This window comes from Lepidochelys olivacea, assembly GCF_965140295.1.
Source record: "Lepidochelys olivacea isolate rLepOli2 genome assembly, chromosome: 4".
Taxonomy (NCBI): domain Eukaryota; kingdom Metazoa; phylum Chordata; order Testudines; family Cheloniidae; genus Lepidochelys; species Lepidochelys olivacea.
Window position 1 is genome coordinate 98,923,176 of NC_140414.1, and position 19,132 is coordinate 98,942,307.

The 19,132-nt window shown below is 44.0% G+C and overlaps 2 protein-coding genes across 3 annotated transcripts in view; one reads left to right on the forward strand and one right to left on the reverse strand.

Annotated features, from left to right (window-relative positions):
- Window positions 1-1,760, reverse strand: part of NIPAL1 (NIPA like domain containing 1) — a 45,247-nt gene extending 43,487 nt beyond the window's left edge. The window contains exon 1 of the mRNA XM_084625958.1: window positions 1,632-1,760. Coding sequence (XP_084482084.1) covers window positions 1,632-1,680 — 49 coding nt within the window. The 5' untranslated portion in view covers window positions 1,681-1,760. The remainder of the gene's footprint in view (window positions 1-1,631) is intronic.
- Window positions 1,761-1,822: 62 nt separating this feature from the next.
- Window positions 1,823-19,132, forward strand: part of CNGA1 (cyclic nucleotide gated channel subunit alpha 1) — a 47,868-nt gene continuing 30,558 nt past the window's right edge. The window contains exon 1 of one of the 2 annotated variants that reach the window (XM_084625955.1): window positions 1,823-2,176. In XM_084625955.1, coding sequence (XP_084482081.1) covers window positions 2,005-2,176 — 172 coding nt within the window. In that variant the 5' untranslated portion in view covers window positions 1,823-2,004. The remainder of the gene's footprint in view (window positions 2,177-19,132) is intronic. The other variant, XM_084625956.1, reaches the window with a different exon arrangement.

A 19,132-nucleotide genomic window follows, 5' to 3' on the forward strand; every position in this document is an offset into this window, starting at 1 on the left:
TGCCAAAGTGAGCTGAGCGGCCTCCATGCTTGCCTTGGTATGGCGTCCGCACAGAAAAAAGGCACAGAATGATTGTCTGCCGTTGCTCTGACGGAGGGAGGGGCGACTGACGACATGGCTTACAGGGAATTAAAATCAACAAAGGGGGTGGCTTTACATCAATGAGTATTTCAAGCAGGACTTCATGGAGGGTTCCAATAAGAAATGGTGCACTTAAGTAATTGTTCTTATTGGAACAAGCAGGTTGGTCTGGCCTCTGATTGATACATGGCTAGAGTTACCTCACTGCACCTTCTCTGTGAGTGACTGCAGTGTGACCTAGAGGAATGAGTTCCCTAGACGGGGGAGGGGACGGTTACAAAACAAATATGGTCTATTTCTTGTTTTGATCTACTCCATCTATCTTTTACATCTTTGGCTGGCAGCAGACGGTGCAGAAGGACTGCAAGCCATCCACATCTCATGGCTGCTCGGCAGAAGACGGTGCAGTAGGACTGCTAGCCATCCTCATCTCTTGCCTGCCTAGCAGAAGATGGTACAGTAGGACTGCTAGCAATCCGTATTGCCTGCCTGCTCACCATAAGATGGTTCAATAGGACTGACTGCAGGACTAAAGAGAATGACCTGGTCAAGTGACTCCAAATTTAGTCCCTGCGCACGTGTGGCCAGGAGCACCTCGGACATGACGATGACGGCTACCAGTTGTACTGTACCGTCTTGCTGCCACAAGGCAATGGGTTGATGCTGCTGTGTAGCAATGCAGTACCACGTCTGCCAGCACCCAGGAGACATAGGGTGACGGTTACCTGAGCGGGCTCCATGCTTGCCGTGGTATGGCGTCTGCACAGGTAACTCAGGAAAAAAGGCGCAAAACGATTGTCTGCCCTTGCTTTCACGGAGGGAGGGAGGGAGGGAACGGGGGCCTGACGATATGTACCCAGAACCACCTGCGGCAATGTTTTAGCCCCATCAGGCATTGGGATCTCAACCCAGAATTCCAATGGGCAGCGGAGACTGCAGGAACTGTGGGATAGCCACCCTCAGTGCAATGCTCCAGAAGTCGACTCTAGCCTCGGTACTGTGGAAGCGCTCCGCCGAGTTAATGCACTTAGAGCATTTTCTGTGGGGACACACACTCGAATATATAAAACCGATTTCTAAAAAACCGACTTCTATAAATTCGACCTTATTTCGTAGTGTAGACATACCCTCAGTGTGTTTATAGCGGTATAATACTTGCCTTGCTTGTTTAACCTAACAGCTATAGTGAAATCAGTGCTACAACAACCGTTGTAGAACAGAATCTCAGATCGCTAGGTGCTGCCCTAGAGACGGGATCTTTCTCAATCCGCCCCACTGCATTTGCAGGCTGCTCTGTTCCCAGGAAGGTCGCACCAGCGTCAGGCCGCTACTGCTGTGGAGACACAGCCCACCCCAGCCCCACTCCGCCCAGCAGCGCCTCCTGCCGGCTGTCCGCGCTCTTCTCCCCATCGCCTCCCCACAGGCTGCTCTCTCCCGAGTCAGCCCGTCCGCCGCCGCCTCCCCAGCCACCTGCCCGCTCCTCTGCCCTCCCTCAGGCCAGCCCCTCTCGGCCCTTCACTGCTCCCCGCTCCCGGGCGGGTGCGACTGACCTGCGCGGCAGGGCTCCCGGGCTGGTACCATCACGGGCTGCTCCCCCATGCCTCTGGGCTCTCACGGAGTGCTGGGCGCAGCGTCTCCTCACAGCCACATCCCGGCCTCCAGCCCCGCCCGGCGCTGCACCGGCCCCCACCTCCCTCAGCCACTCCCCGCCCAGGTGCGGAGGCCGCGGCCGGAGCCCTGCCCCCGCTCGCCTCATTGTGGTGTCACGGTGACGGGGCCGTGGGGAATCCAGGGCAAAGGGGAGCTCAGAGGGGATAAAAGCACTGTCTGTACCGGCGCTTTTCAGCGCTAAAACTTTTGTCGCTGGGGGGGTGTTTCTTCACACTGTTTTTAGCGCTGAAAGTGGCAGTGTAGACACAGCCTATGGCGGCTTCCTGCCCGCCCGCGCCGCGCCACTCCGGGAGGCGGCCAGCATGTCCCTGCGGCCCTGGGGAGGGGGGTGGAGGGAAAGTCTCCACACGCTGCCCCGGCCCCGAGTGCCGAGCTGCTGCAAGAGGGGTCTGCGGGTCGCTTTCAGGAGCCGACACCGCACAAGGTAAGCGTGGACCCCCTGGCCCCCTCCTGCACCCCTGCCCCAGCCCAGAGCCTTCACCCAGCACCCAAACTCTCTCCCAGAGCCTTGAGGGGGAGACCTTGGACCTGTTCTGGGCACCACCAAAAATTATCCAAACCTGCCTCCTCTGCCAGCATCTCTGGAATATAAGGGAAGTTCATAGTCTGCTCATGACATGTCCCAGGCCTCCTTCTCAGGCCCTGGCTGTGCTGCAGGGATGTTGCAGGTCAGACACTTGCTCTGGTGGTGGCCATATGCATACAGGCTCTACGTGGCAGGACCCTTCTTCTCAGTGTCAACCCCCACTGTCGGGGTTACGATCCCCTTCCAAGTCTGGCCTGCCAGGCCTCTTGGCTGGGGGCATCTCCCTGCGCTGGGCCTGTTGCCCAGGGTCCCCTGTCACTTCTCCCCAGCTGCTCACTGCACCTGGCTTCGGACTGCTCCAGCCCCAGCTCCACTCTGCCTCAGCACTGATGCTGCTCTGGCTCCTGCCCCCTGGGTTGCTTTTTCTGGCCCCTCTGGCTCTGTGCTGCAGTTCTCCTCCCAGCACAGGGCTGCTCTCTGGGCTGCTTCTGTGGCTCTGCTCCCAGCACGGATCTACTTCCTCGGCTGCTTCTCTGGTTGGTGTAGCCCTGCTCTCCAGCTCAGTTTGGGCTCCTGCTCTCTCCTTAGGACTGGCCCCACTCTGTCCCAGGTAGTTCCAGCTCACATGGAAGATGGGGACCCCCCCCCCGACTCCCTAATTAGCCTGCCCACCCTGTCAATGAGGCTAACCTGGAGCATTGGCCTCTCCCTGTTGTTCCTGCGGACTGTCAGTCTCAGGGTCCTGATTTTGCATCGACCCTTCCCCTTTCTTTTGGTACTAGGAGGTGGCCAACCAAAAAAAACACACTGAGTTTTAGTAAGGGGCCAACAGCCCCTTACATAAGTCATTATGAACCCTAAGCCTCACATAGGATAGACCACATGAGGGTACAGCAAGCATGCAGAAAGAGGGCCTGTGGGCCTCTGGAATGCCAAATAAAGAGTCTGTGTTCTGGCTCTGCATAGACTGACACCACAGGCCTTGGTAGGAGTAACTTTAGGGACTGGGGAGGGCCTTTAGTTTCCACAAAACATTCACCACAACTGGCATGGAGAGGCTGTGGCTGCATTGTAACAGTAGTAACATGGGAGGTGTGCTGCAGCTTTGGGTCCTGCCTCTTTGTTGTGGTGTGTGACTTGATCACTCAGGCTCTATGCGGGTGAAATTTTCACCCCACAGGAATTTTCTGCACATGCCAATGAGCAAAATGGGTGCAGCGTGTACACACCCGCAGTGTGATTCACTGTGTTTGTTCTTGCTATATGTAATCATAAAAAGATACTAACTTTGTTACCTAGTGGTTTCAGAACAGATCTTGTTTTTCTTGTTTTGAGCTGATGAAAGTGAAGTCAAATTTATTTGTCAATGACATAAAAATCCAATGCTTTAACTTTTTTTAAGACATTGATGCAAAGTTCAATTTGCTAGATAAGCTATATCAATTACAGATATCCCATATTATTCAGACTGATAATGTATTTGGAGTGTTGTGTTTGATTTCTGCCTCAAAGCTGAGAATTATATTCCAAATTTTAAACATGTCCATTTTAAACAGAGATTCTTACTACAAGAGATATGCAGTTTGTTGTTAACTTTAAAGCTTCAAAACAAACTTTAAATATTTGGGAACAAACTCTTTTTTTCTTATAGTGTAAGCATGGTTATATGACTAATTCAATTTAAAGGAGCTTCTTGTTCAGAAAATACTAAGGCAGCTACCTGGATAATCATTGGAGTGTATTGTGAAAAGAATCATCATTTTGATAACTTCTCAGGCAAACCCCAGGAAGGGGTAAGTTTGGACCATATTCAATGTCCAAGAACTGCGTAAGGACACGGTGCCCCTATTTATGAAAAGAAAAAAATTGTCCCTTGAGAGACTGATGATCCAAAGCACTACGGGTGCTATGGGGATAGTAACAGAAAAAGAAATAGATATAAAGAAATCTGAGCTAATAATTAAAAAAACGTAAAAGCAGTCAAAACAATAGCAATTATTTAACTACAAAGTCTTGAATAACGTAACCACATAATTTAGAGCAATGCTGCCAGCAGTATTTATTAACAAACCTAAACAATTTGTCTAGCATCCAAATAGATATTGGCCATCATATAATATGTTTTCTGTTCTTACCTTTTGCTTCTAAAATCTGGATGTTTGGGTAGATGATTGGCTCATTTGGCTGGTAAACATCAACATTCTTCATGACTGGCTGAGAACCCGCTTTGATTGCAAATTTGTACCAAACCCTTTCATTTATATTAGGGCTGTCAATTAATCGCAGTTAACTCACAAAGTAACTCAAAAAAATTAATCATGATTAAAAAAATCAATTGCAATTAATTGCACTGTTAAACAATAGAATACCAATTGAAATATATTAAATATTTTTGGATGTTTTCTACATTTTTAAATATATTGGTTTCAATTGCAACACAGTATGCAAAGTGTACAGTGCTCACTTTATATTTTATTACAAATATTTGCACTGTAAAAATGGCAAACAAAAGAAATAGTATTTTTCAATTCACTTTATACAAGTACTGTAGTGCAATCTCTTTATCATGAAAGCTGAACTTAAGTTTAGAATTATGTACAAAAAACCTACATTCAAAAATAAAACAATGTAAAACTTTAGAGCCTACAAGTCCACTCAGTCCTACTTCTTGTTTAGCCAATGACTAAGACAAACAAGTTTGTTTACATTTACGGGAGATAATGCTGCCTACTTCTTATTTAAATGTCACCTGAAAGTGAAAACAGGCATTCACATGGTACTTTTGTAGCCAGCATTGCAAAGTATTTACATGCCAGTTATGCTAAACATTCGTATGCGCCTTCATGCTTTCGCCACCATTCTAGAGGATATGCTTCTGTGCTGATGATGCTCATTTAAAAAAATGCATTAATTAAATTTGTGACTGAACTCCTGGGAGGAGAATTGTATGTCTCCTACTCTGTTTTACTTGCATTCTGCCACTATTTCATGTTATAGCAGTCTCAGATGATGACCCAGCACATGTTGTTTATTTTAAGACCACTTTCACTGCAGATTTGACAAAACACAAAGAAGGTACCACTGTGAGATGTCTAAAGATAGCTACAGCACTCTAAAACTCAAGGTTTTAGAATCTGAAGTGCCTTCCAAAATCTGAGAGGGATAAGGTGTAGAGCATGCTTTCAGAAGTCATAAAAGAGTAACACTTTGGTGTAGAAACTACAGAACTCAAACCACCAGAAAAGAAAATCAACCTTTCTGCTGGTGACATCTGACTCAGATGATGAAAATGAAGATGCGTCAGTCTGCACTGCTTTGGATGGTTATCAAGCAGAACCTGTTATCAGCATGGACGCATGTCCTCTGGAACAGTGGTTGAAGTATGAAGGGACATATGAATCTCTAGTGCATCTGGCACATAAATATCTTGCAGTGACAGCTTCAACAGTGCCATGTGAATGCCTGTTCTCACTTTCAGGTGATATTGTAAACAAGAAGCGGGCAGCATTATCTCCTGCAAATGTAAACAAACTTCTTTTAGTGATTTGGCTGAACAAGAAGTAGGACTGAATGGACTTGTAGGCTCTAAAGTTTTACATTTTTTTATTATAATGCAGGGTTTTTTGTACATAATTCTACACTTAAGTTCAGCTTTCACAATAAAGATATTGCACTACAGTACTTGTATGAGATGAATTGAAAAATACTATTTCTTTTGTTTGCCATTTTTACTGTACAAATATTTGTAATCAAAAATATTTTTTAAAAAAAATGCTTGACAGCCCTAATTTATATATAAATTTTCCTCCATTCTTTCTGTTTCAAGTCCAGGCATGACAGGAAAAAATTTTGCTACTATGGAATGTATTTTTTTAAACAGCAATACTAAGAAGCAACAAAACCTGAACACACAGCTAGCAAACTTACTTATGTTTCAACTGTGCCGTTTATCCACTGGTTCCTGTGTTCTGGAGACGAAAGATTGAAGAGCAAAAATGCTAAGCACAGTAGAAATGAAGACGGAGTATAACAGAGCAGTAGCACTGGCAGTACGCCGGCTAGCAGCAGAACAGACTGCACAATTTAAACATTTGGGATCCAATATTGCATTCACTTTTTATAAGGTTCAATTTACTTTGTAGCAAACTTGATGTAGCTATTGCATCAAGGTCACTGTGGCTAAGGGGCTCTAGCAAAAGGGAGAATTGGACTCAAGAAAAGTGAGGTAACAAAAAGTTTGAGGTAACATGACAATTGCAGTGAGTCATGCTCACTTTTAGTAAAACTGACTATTGTAAAAGCTACAGTATATCAAGGGACCATTACAAAAGTCTGCCCCCTTACTCTGTGGAAGTCATGTGGATATTGGGTTTGGGTGAGTTATCCCAGTTACTTAATCTGGCCCTGAGCCTGCAATGATTTATACATCTGCTTAACTTTTTGCGTATAAATAGTCAATGGGACAACTCATGCCAAATAGGCAATTGGATTGGGACCCTTAGTCTCAATGTAATAGTTAAAATTGAGGTAATTGGATATGTTTGTACAATTTTAAACTTTCCAAGGTTTGAAAATGCCTTTTATCTGAAAACACAACTTTCCTTCTAATATTATATGAATGTAGAGCTTTTTCTTCGGTGTAACTGCTTTTGTAATCATAGGGGCAAATTCTCCACTAAAGTCAGTGGAGTTATGTCGGTAAAGAATTTGGCCCTTCTTGTGCAATCCGTTGCTCATCTTGATGGTTTTAGTTCTATAACTTCAAAATAAGTCCTACTAAAAGATATAATTAATAATCCACTTTGGAGTGAAAGAACAAAAATAAATTCACTTCCCCAAAACAGTAAAGAAAGCTGTTGTAGCTAAGTCAGAAAACATATCTCTCTAACTTTGAAACCAGAAACAAACATTCTTGACAGTGTATTAACATGTACATCAAATTTTTTTTAGGCCCTGATCCATCAGTAAGTTCTGCATAGGGAGACCTCCTCATTGCAAGAGCAGGATCAGAGTCCAGACACCCTCTTTAGACTCTTACCAAAAAAAACCCCACCTAATGTGCTGCTCCTTCAGCAGCCCAGGGAGAATAGGTTATTTTAGTTACAGAATGGAATGTTTTAATCTGTGTTGTATAATATCTTTAACTTTGGATCAGTTGTTCCTTGTGTTTATTAAGCCACAGAAGGAGCTGTAACAATAATTTCAAACTTTTCTGTCTCTAAGAAAAAAAAATCCAATGAATAAAAATCCAAAACTAAAAATCCAGAACTACAGAAAGACATAATTAATGTTAACAAATTATTTTAGAACATATAGTATATGGGATTATCATGTAAAGGTGTATGTGAGTAAGTGTATTTGTGATTCTATGTGTACTGTACTTGTGACGGACTTTGGAACTATTTAAGAAGAAAGGTGCCATATAATAGTGATTTATTAACAATGTTATATTTTTATATATTTTGGGCGAGAGCAACTGGTATAAGTTGTTGTAGCTCTGTTTACTTCAGTAGAACTATGCTAATTTATACCAATAGAAGATTGGGCCCTGTGTGTAATGTGACATTTATTATATGGACTAGGGCATACCTAAATGATCAATTAATGTGTGGCATGCTGGGGTGTAAATTTGCAGTGCTCCAGTGTGCTGTACGCTAACTTTCTGGGTGGACCCTCCTGCTGTGCACTAAAAGTTCCTTAGTGCACACTGATACACTGCTGTTTTGAACTGCTTTCACTTCTTTATAGGGGTATTAATGTTTGTGATGTACTCAGTTGTTATAGCAATGAACACTGTGTAAGTACCAAGAGATTAGATGCATCATGGGCAGCATGGGAAAAGGTATTGAGATAAGAGAAGAACGAAATAATGAGTTAGATTCTGATTTACACCAGTCTGAATCAGGATTAGCTGAAGTCAGTAAAATCAGTATCAGTGAAATGAGAGAATCTGGCTCAGGCCTGGTCTACACTACAAAGTTAGGTCGACATATGCCACGTTAGGTCGAGTTAATAATGTATGTGTCTACACTACAGCGTCCCTTCCGCTGACCTAAAGGGCTTGTAAAGTTGACTTCTGTACTCCACCTCCACAAGAGGCACAGTGCTTCAGTCGCCGTCCATGCATCGACATGGGGACAATGTAGACACTGCACAGCAATTTGAACGAATTGACCTCCAGGAGCTGTCCCACAGTGCTCCACTGTGACTGCTCTGGAGATCACTTTCAACTCCACTGCACTTCAGCCAGGTACACAGGAAGCAGCTGCCCTCCTGTTAAAGCCCCAGGAACTTTTGAATTTTCAATTCCTGTTTGATCGGCCTGGAGAGTTCATCAACACAGCTGATGGTGGATGCTCAAGGCCGCAAATGCACTCTGGCATGGAGCACACAGGATGTAGTGGATCTTATTGCTGTGTTGGGGGAAAAGTCTGTGCAGGCAGAGCTCCGAACCAGCAGAAGAAACACTAACATTTATGCCAAAATCGCACAGGGCATGGGGGAGAAGGGCTACACCAGGACACACAGCAGTGCTGTGTGAAAATAAAGGAGCTCTGGCAAGCGTATCAGAAGACAAGGGAGGTGAACAGTCACTCTGGTTCTGCCCCACAGACATGCCTCTTCTTTGAGGAGCTGCATGCGATTCTCGGCATCGACCCCACAACTACCCCAAAACACTCCGTGGATACCTCCCAGGAGCCCTGGGTGACCTTGGGCAACAACGAGGAGGACATTGTTGACAAGGAGGAGAATGCATGGCAGGCAAGTGGAGGATCTATTCTCCCCGACAGCCAAGAACTTTTTTTAACTCTGGAGGCCATCCCCTCACAGGATCAGTTGTCGACGGAGCATGATGCCAGGGAAGACACCTCTGGTGAATACACATTTTCAGTCAACCTGTAGGGGTTACATGCTACTATTTTTAATGTTGAATCGGAATTTAAAAATTGAGATAGAAGTTATTGGTGGCCACTCCAGCTACACAGAGAATGTTCTCCGAAAAAAAACTGTTTATAAGCCCGGGGATGGTCCAGGAATCCTCCCTCGAGATCTCTAAGAAGCTTTTATGGAGATACTCTGCAATCCTTTGCAGAAGGTTCTGGGAAGGGCTGCCTTATTTCGTCCACCACGGTAGGACACTTTCTTGCGCCACTCCAGTATTAACTCTTCTGGCATCATTGCAGCACACAGCATTGCAGCATAAGGCCCAGATCTGTACCCAGACTCTTGCAGCATCCGCTCCCTTTCTGCCCCTGTTACCCTCAGGAGAGTGATATTGTATATGGTCACCTAGAGAAAACAGGGGAAGTTTTATATGCTAGCCCTTAAACTGCAAGCAATTCGATAAGTAATCTGTCCCTGTTTGGTGAATTCTGGGTCACACAGCCACACTTTCCTGAGCGTGCCATGGTTGTGGTTAGAAGGAATCACTGTGTATTGCAGCCAACATTTAAAAAAAAAAAGTGGGGGGGGGCACTTCCTATTTGTCTCCCTTCCACCTCAACCCGGTGCCGCTTTTGTAACAATCAAACTATTTGTGGGGCTTTACACTAGTGCCTGTCTCAAGTACCATCCAGGTTGCTATGGGAAAGGGGGTTGTGCTGAGGTTGCAACCATTGATTCCAAGGATGTCTTAACAAAAGCTGCAGCATAAGGCCTCATGGCCTGACTCACCATGGTTGGAGTAGCAAACTGACTCCTGCAGTAGCCTGCAGTCTGCTTACATTGTGGCTTGCAGGGAAGTGCATTGAGGGTTGTTTCTTTTATAAAAAGATTTAATCTTGCACCAGAAACAATGATGCACTGTCAATGCTACCCTTGTATTTTGTATTCTTTGCAGCTGAAACCTTGTACATAGGTGCACCCTCCACAATGGGACAGAGACTTTTCCAGATTAGAAGGTGGAAAAAGAAGACTTGGGAGGACATGCTCAATGAGTTAATGCGTGCCTCCATGAGTGACAAGACGGAGCTCAGTGCATGGAGGATTGCATTGTCTGAGAACCTGCACAATGACCACGAGGACAGAAGAGCATGCAGGGAACACAAGTGTGATGTGCAGGACAAGATGGTGTGGATTATGGGGGAGCAAACAGACATGTTAAGGCATCTGGCTGAAGTTCAAGAAAGGCAGCTGGATGCTGGTGTCCTTCGGCAGCCTATGCTGAACCTGCTGCCATCATTGCCAAGTTCCACATCCTCTTCTCCCAGACATCCTAGGATGCACCGGTGGAGGAGAAGGGGGCAGGGAAGGGGGAGGAAGTCCAGTATCCCTTGCACTCAACTTCAGGGGAGGTTACAAGGACCAGAAGACACCCATTCCCACACCTTTGATTGTTATTGCAGTGCAACTGTAAGCAAACTGTCCTTGTTTCTCCCCCACACACAAGTGTTATCAGCCCTTTTGCTCTGGTTATCTTTCTTTTCTGTCTCTCAGTGTTTGTGAGCATAATCAAAATTAATGGATTGAAGAGAAAAGGCTCTTTATTCATTCAGCACACAATGGTTAGCAGGGGTTTAGTTTACAAGGGGATACATGCAATGAAGGGGACAGGTAAGTAAGGAACTGTCATGGAGTGTGGGGGAGTCCAGGCCCTGCACCCCTCTTCCTGGGATTCATGGAGACTCTCAGCCAGCCAGTAAAACAGAAGGTTTATTGGACAACAGGAACACAGTCCAAAACAGAGCTTGTTGGTGCACCCAGGACCCCTCAGTCAAGTCCTTCTGGGGGAGCAGGGAGCTTAGACCCCAGCCCTGGGGTTCCCTGTGTTCCTCCACCCAGCCCCAAACTGAAATTAACCCCCCCAGCAGGCTCTCTCCTGCAGCCTGTCTTCACATTCCTGGGCAGAGGTGTTACCTCCCCCTCCCTGTTCAGGTTACAGGCTCTCAGGTCTCCCATCCCCAGGGCACATTCCCAGGTCAACACTCCCCCCTCCCTGCTGCATCACATCGTCACAGGAACAACACACATAAGTGTCACATTACTGTGGGTCATTGATGAAACTGGTTTTCAAAGCCTCACAAAGATGCAGCACGCTTGTTCTGCTCTTCTTTTTGCCGTGGTGTCTGGCTGCTCCAAATTGGCTGCCAGGAGATCTGCCTCTGCCTCCACCTCCACCCTACCAGAAACTTTTCTTTCTTTGTTTCACAGATATTATGGAGCATACATCAGCCAGCAACAACAATGGAGATACTGCTTTCACTGAGGTCTAACCTAGTAAGCAAACTTTGCCAGCGGGCTTTTTAACTCCAAAGGCACATTCCACCACCATTCCGAACTTGCTCCGCCCATGGCTGAACCGCTCCTTACTGGCGTCCAGGCTTCCTGTGCATAGCTTCATGAGCCATGGGAGCAAGGGGTAGGCTGGGTCTCCCAGGACCACGACTGGCATTTCAATATCGTCAACAGTTATTTTGCAGTCGGAAAAGAAAGTTCCTGCTTGCAGCTTTCTGAATAGACCGGAGTTCCTAAAGATGCTCTTGTCATGCACCTTTCCCAACCATCCCCAAGTTACTGTTGGTGAAACGGCCCCTGTGATCTACCAGCACTTGCAACACAATTGAGAAGTACCCCTTTTGATTTATGTACTCTTTGGCAAAGTGGTGTGGTGCCAAGTTAGACAGAACCCATATCTCTATCGTCCCACTGCAGTTAGGGAACCCCACCATGGCAAAACCATCCACTATGTCTTGCACATTTCCCAGAGTCACTATTCTTCTTAACAGAAGTCTATTGATTGCCCTGGCAACTTGGATCACAGCAGATCCTATGGTAGATTTACCCACTCCAAATTGATTCCCCACTGACCGGTAGCAGTCTGGCGTTGCAAGCTTCCATAGAGCTATCGCCACTCACTTCCCAACTGTCAGAACAGCTCTCATTTTAGTATCGCTGTGCTTCAGGGCTAGGGAAAGCTCTTCACACAGTTCCATGAAAGTGCCTTGTGCACTGCTTGTCATCCCATAGCTGAATAACTATGTGGTCCCACCAATCAGTGCTTGTTTCCTGGGCCCAGAAGTGCTGCTCTACCATGTCAAGGTGATGCGCAACTGTCGCCAGCATCTGCAAGTTGCTCTGCGCCATGGCTTCCAGCAGGGCTGCTTGCATGGCATCACACTGTTTTGTGTGATGGCTCCTGCTTCAGCTGAGCAAATACTGCAGGATAAAGAGTGAGATGTTTGTAAAATTCACAACAACAGTATATAGCTGAGCGGGGTTCATGCTTGCTGTGCTATGGCATCTGCAGGGGTAACCCAGGCTGAGGAAAAAAGGCACAAAAAAGGCTTGGTTTTTTTGCCGTTGATTTCAGGGAGCGAGGTAAGTGCGTCATGGGAGGCTAATGCCATGTTCCCATAACCACCTGTGCAAATGTTTTGGTCCCATGAGGCATTGCAAGCCCAACCCAACATTCCACTTGACTGCAGGCACTGTGGGCTAGCCACCCACAGTGCAGCGCTCCATGAGTTGATGCAAGCCCTGCTAGTGAGGATGTGCGTTGCCAACACAATGTGCATAGTGGGGACATGCAGAATTGACTTGCTTAAATCAGAGGCTCGATGTCAACTTAAATAAAATCAACCTTATTTTGTAGTGTAAAGATATCCTCAGTGTCTTCATTTGTATTACTTTTATTTCACTAACTGTTGTGTATCTAAAAATCATCTGTCTTTCTTTTGAAATCTGATGATTTCCTTTGCACAATAGCTTTTGTTGCCTTTTAAATCTTAACTTTTCCTTTTATTTATAAATATATCACCACAAACCTAATGTATTTTTCTACACTAAAAACAGCTTGCCATTGAACAAAATCTGGGTTTTGGTTTCAATCAGTTGTGAACACTTTAACGAAACAAGCCTTCCAGGACTTCTTTGCTTCATCATATAAAAGACAATTAACATTTTTATTCCATTAACTGAGAATTTCTCTCTCTCCCTCTCATACACAGAACGTCTTTTGGGTATATATTATTATGCAGTCTTTCAGATTATCACACACTATTTCTCAAATAATGCAATATAATATCATACAATTTTTCTACAATCTTCTACTACTATTTTAACACAGAGAATTAAGGATGGATTCCTGGCAAGTCAAAGACAGATTCCCAAGACTGTTTTAGCTAGAATATATATTCCTTTGCATGTTGTCACTGATATCAACATCATATATGGTGATTATCTTTCAAATAAAGATGATTAATCTTACTGGAATCTATCCCGATTGTCTAAAGCAGGGGTGGCCAACCTGAGCCTGAGAAGTAGCCAGAATTTACCAATGTACATTGCCAAAGAGCCACAGTAATACATCAGCAGCCCCTCATCAGCTCCCTCCTTCCCAGCTCCTCCCACCCACCGGCAGACCCGCCAATCAGCACCTCCCTCCCCACGCCTCCTGATCAGCTGTTTTGTGGCATGCAGGAGGCTTTGTGGGGTAGGGGGAGGAGCGAGGGCAAAGCAGGCTCAGGGAAGGGGGCAGAAAGGGGTGGCGTGGGGGCAGGGCCTATGGCAGAGCCCCGGGTTGAGCAGTGAGCACCCCCCCGGCACATTGGAAAGTTGGCACTTGTAGCTCCAGCCCTCGGGTTGGTGCCTGTACAAAGAGCTGCGTATTAACTTCTGAAGAGCTGCATGTGGCTCCGGAGCCACAGGTTGGCCACCCCTGGTCTAAAGGCTTTGGCATGATTATTCGATGCAATCAACCTAGAAAATTAAGTAAAGTAGTAAATGAGATTAAGTTCCGTGATCCTTTATTAAATTAAAGCTTCTTTAAGGTAAAGTCATATAAATTAAAAATATTCTGAAATATTTTTGTCAGATGTTACTGTAGACCCAAGTTTTAATGACAGTAACATTGTTGAAAGACAGAAATTTAGAATTATGGTACTGTTGCCCCTTTTGACCTAAGTGGCTACTCAAAGTTCAGGACCCTGGAGATATTCCACTTGGAAGTAGAAATTGATAGAGTGGTATTTTCTTTGATGCAGTTTTGTTTATTTACAAAGAATATTCAGAGTCCTGTGTCTCTGAACACAGAAGGAATCAAATAGCAGGAAACAATTTTTTGTGCGCACAAGACTGTGGGCACTCTCTTCAGCCTGCACTCCTAATGCAAAAACAACCATCCAGGTTTCTTCCAGGGTCAGCCACTGTGCTTTCAACTACTCCTTTTCGCTATTTCTTTCACAGCTATGTCTACACTTACAACACTGCTGTGGCACAGTTGCAGCTGCATCACTATAATGCTTCACTGTAGACAGTGCAGTGATAGGAGGGGTTCTTCCATCACTGTATTTAATCCAGCTCTTCAAGAGTTGGTAGCTAGGTTGGCAGAAGAATTCTTCCGTTGATCTATACTGGGGGTTAGGTCGGCTTAATTATGTTGCTCAGGGATGTGAATTTTTCACATCACAGAGCAATATAGCTGAGTCAACCTAACTTATCAGTGTAGACCACCCCTCACTCTTTCTTGTCTGTTCTCAGTTTCTTTATGTTCTGCCATCACCCGCCCCACATCTACCCAAAACAAATGTTCTAAGTTGCAGGAAATAAGGGGGAGGTCAGACAATTATTTAATGACAGGAGACACTAAGATTCAAAATGTTAAAGCTTCATAAACCGTTAATAGAAATTATCAACATCACATGTCAAAATATACAAGGTAAATATCCGTAAATCATACCTGTTTTCACCATTCATTTGTCCATTTGTAACAAGCCTTATTCAAAAGTCTAAATCACTGGATTTGTACTCTAATAGGTCAAATAAAAATGCTGCTTGAAAACCTATCTGTAGATTTAGAAGATTATCAATGGAAATATTTTTTGTCTGTATGTATACAGTGAAATCAAGGTTTACAGACACTGATAAAAATTTAATCCTTGCAAGCCTATTTATCATTGTGTCTGAAGGAATTAATCTTCTTAAAACCACCATCTTTTGTATGTATTGTCAGTTCATTGTTATATGAATAAACTAATAAACAAATATGCTTAATAGGTAGAGTAATTTTAAAAGAAAAAATACTGTTTCAGTAACATTTATGGACTAACATAACCCAGCAATATCCAGGAAATTCAAAGCTGAAGTTACAGTTAAAAACAGGGATGTTTACATGTACAAAATTTCAGATGTTTATGTGTATTTTGGAAATCTTTTGTGTTCAGTTCCTCTTATGAGATTTCCAGAACTTCATAATTTCAGGAGATTGGAATTATGAGAACAGCCTCTCATTACATTTTATTCAATCTATTTCCTGCAAACATTACAAAATAGAAGAAATTTTAGAGACTCAAGCCTGTCTACACTAGGAAATTAGGTTGGTATAACTATGTCACTCAGAAGTATAATAAATCCCCATCATTGAATGATGCAGTTAAACCAAACTAACCCTGGTGTAGACAGCACTAAGTTGATGGGAGAATTTTCCTGTTAACCTTGTGTCATAAATATAAAGGGAAGGGTAAACCCCTTTGAAATCCCTCCTGGCCAGGGGAAAGCTCCTCTCACCTGTAAAGGGTTAAGAAGCTAAGGGTAACCTCGCTGGCACCTGACCAAAATGACCAATGAGGAGACAAGATACTTTCAAAAGCTGGGAGGAGGGAGAGAAACAAAGGGTCTGTCTGTCTGTCTATATTCTGTCTTTGCCGGGGATAGACCAGGAATGGAGTCTTAGAATTTTTAGTAAGTAATCTAGCTAGGTACGTGTTAGATTATGATTTCTTTAAATGGCTGAGAAAAGAACTGTGCTGAATAGAATAACTATTTCTGTCTGTGTATTTTTTTTGTAACTTAAGGTTTTGCCTAGAGGGATTCTCTATGTTTTTGAATCTAATTACCCTGTAAGGTATCTACCATCCTGATTTTACAGGGGGGATTTCTTTATTTCTATTTACTTCTATTTTTATTAAAAGTCTTCTTGTAAGAAAACTGAATGCTTTTTCATTGTTCTCAGATCCAAGGGTTTGGGTCTGTAGTCACCTATGCAAATTGGTGAGGCTTTTTATCCAACATTTCCCAGGAAAGGGGGGGGTGCAAGGTTTTGGGAAGTATTTTGGGGGGAAAGACGCGTCCAAACAGCTCTTCCCCAGTAACCAGTATTTGTTTGGTGGTGGTAGCGGCCAATCCAAGGACAAAGGGTGGAATATTTTGTACCTTGGGGAAGTTTTGACCTAAGCTGGTAAAGATAGGCTTAGGAGGTTTTTCATGCAGGTCCCCACATCTGTACCCTAGAGTTCAGAGTGGGGGAGGAACGTTGACACCTTGCTACCACCTCTCAGGAAGGTGGAGTACCTACACTGATGATAGAAACTCTCCTGTTGGCTTAGATAACCTCTTCACTGAAACACAACAGCGGTACCCCTGCATTGCTGCAGCGTTTTAAGTGTAGATAAGCCCTTAGTCTCCCCATCAAATCCTATGTGTAGCCTCAGAATAGTGAGTAGGTGACAAGGGGTGTTGTGAATGATGAACAGTAAGCCGTGGAGACGGCTATGGACTAAAAATGGCATGAAAGATGCTGGTTCTTGTTGAAATCAAGTGGCCTGCATGAAAACTGAAGATGATGGATTGTTACATGATCCTGATAAAATACTGAAGCAGTTTTATCACAATTTGTGTAGAAGGAGACAACCACCTTGACAATGTCGAACACCACTGATGAAAACCTTGTCAAAATGCCAGATGTTCAACTAGAAAAAGTCAGTGCTGTGCTCAACTCCATAAAAAAAGGGCAAATCCCCATGGCTACTTTGAGTCATGGTTGAAACACTGACTGCTGGAAGATATTACTAGAACTGATCCAATTGTTCATTAAATGTCAAAAGAGCAGTGATGTCCTTGCAGTGTGGAGAGTGGCAACCAGTGCATTGCTTTATCATGTCATGTGCATATAAAATGTCAAGAAGGTCATCACTGACTGACAGATTGCACAACTGGGTGCAAACCAGTCAAGAGAACGAGGTGAGCTATTCTGTCAGAGAACATGTGCTCACAGTGGGTGGAGTGACACAGAAGAATTGAAAATACAATCACCCCTCTTATACCTCACTTTCATGGACTACAAGAAAGCTTTCAACAGTGCTCCAAGCATGGCAGAGACAAGGTGTGCCTACCACTTACATCAAATTGCTTAACAACATTTATATTGATTTGTTAGTCCAGCTCAAAGTCATTCCAGATTGGAAGAAGAGAACAGAAGGGTCACATTATATTGGTTTATGGCTGTATTAGAATTCTTCAAAGAGTTTGTCTGGTAGGACAAGAGTCTAAACATTAACAGGAAATGAGTGAACAATCTGCAATTTGCAGGTAATATTGTTCTATTAGCAAAGACTGCAATTGGCTTCAAGATATACTCCCTGAGCTCAATGAGACAAGCAGGAAGATAGATCTGCACATGAATCACAAGAGGACAAAGACCCATATCAAATATACCTGGTGCACAGATACTTAACATCTAAATATAAGGCTGTCATAAAAATAAAGGGAAGGGTAACCACCTTTCTGTATACAGTGCTATAAAATCCCTCCTGGCCAGAGGCAGAACCCTTTCACCTGTAAAGGGTTAAGAAGCAAAGATAACCTCACTGGCACCTGACCAAAATGACCAATGAGGAGACAAGATACTTTCAAAGCTGGAGTGGGACAGGGAACAAAGGGTCTATCTGTCTGTGTGATGCTTTTGCCGGGAACAGATCAGGAATGCAGTCTCAGAACTTCTGCTAGTTAGTAAGTAATCTAGCTAGAAATGCGTTAGATTTCCTTTTGTTTAATGGCTGGTAAAATATGCTGTGCTGAATGGAATGTATATTCCTGTTTTTGTGTCTTTTTGTAACTTAAGGTTTTGCCTAGAGGGATTCTCTGTGTTTTGAATCTGATTACCCTGTAAGGTATTTACCATCCTGATTTTACAGAGGTGATTCTTTTATCTTTTCTTTAATTAAAATTCTTCTTTTAAGAACCTGATTGATTTTTCATTGTTCTTAAGATCCAAGGGTTTGGGTCTGTATTCACCTGTACAGATTGGTGAGGATTTTTATGAAGCTTTCCCCAGGAAAGGGGGTGTAGGGCTTGGGGGGGATATTTTGGGGGAAGACGTCTCCAAGTGGTCTCTTCCCCTGTTCTTTGTGTAACAAGCTTGGTAGTGGCAGCATAGGGTTCAAGGACAAGGCAAAGTTTGTACCTTGGGGAAGTTTTTAACCTAAGCTGGTAAGAATAAGCTTAGGGGGTCTTTCATGCAGGTCCCCACATCTGTACCCTAGAGTTCAGAGCGGGGAAGGAACCTTGACAAAGGCCAATGCAACAGAAGATATGGAAGAGTATGTCTACCTGGGAGAGATGGTTTGCAGAGATAGTGACCAAGAAGGAGAAGTAGTAAGAGGAATGAACAAAGGCTACAGGGCATTCAGCAGGCTAAACTAGTTTGTTAAGGATGCCACTTACCTTAAAGCAGAAATTATAAAACATCTGCATTTCTCTGTTGTCACCTATGGTGCAGAAACTCGTATGGAGACTACGAAAATGGAAAATCTCTTAGAGATGAGCCAAAGAAGAATGGAGCAAGTGCTGCTGGATATCATGTTGAAGGTCAGGAGAATCAGCATGTGGATTTGGCAACAGAAAAAAATTGTCATCAGTGTGAAGAAAAGGAAATGGTAGTTTGCTGGCCATCTTGGGCATAAATGAGATAAAATGAGAATCATCCTGAAGCCTTTTTAAAGTGAACATTATATCTTGTTTACTGTCAGCGTCCCAGCAAGGGCACTCAGGATGAAGGGTCAGAGCAGGGGCAAACCTGAGACTGGGAGTACTGGAAGCATTCTTAGTCTGGTTCCAGGCTGGAGTCAATACCAAGGCTCA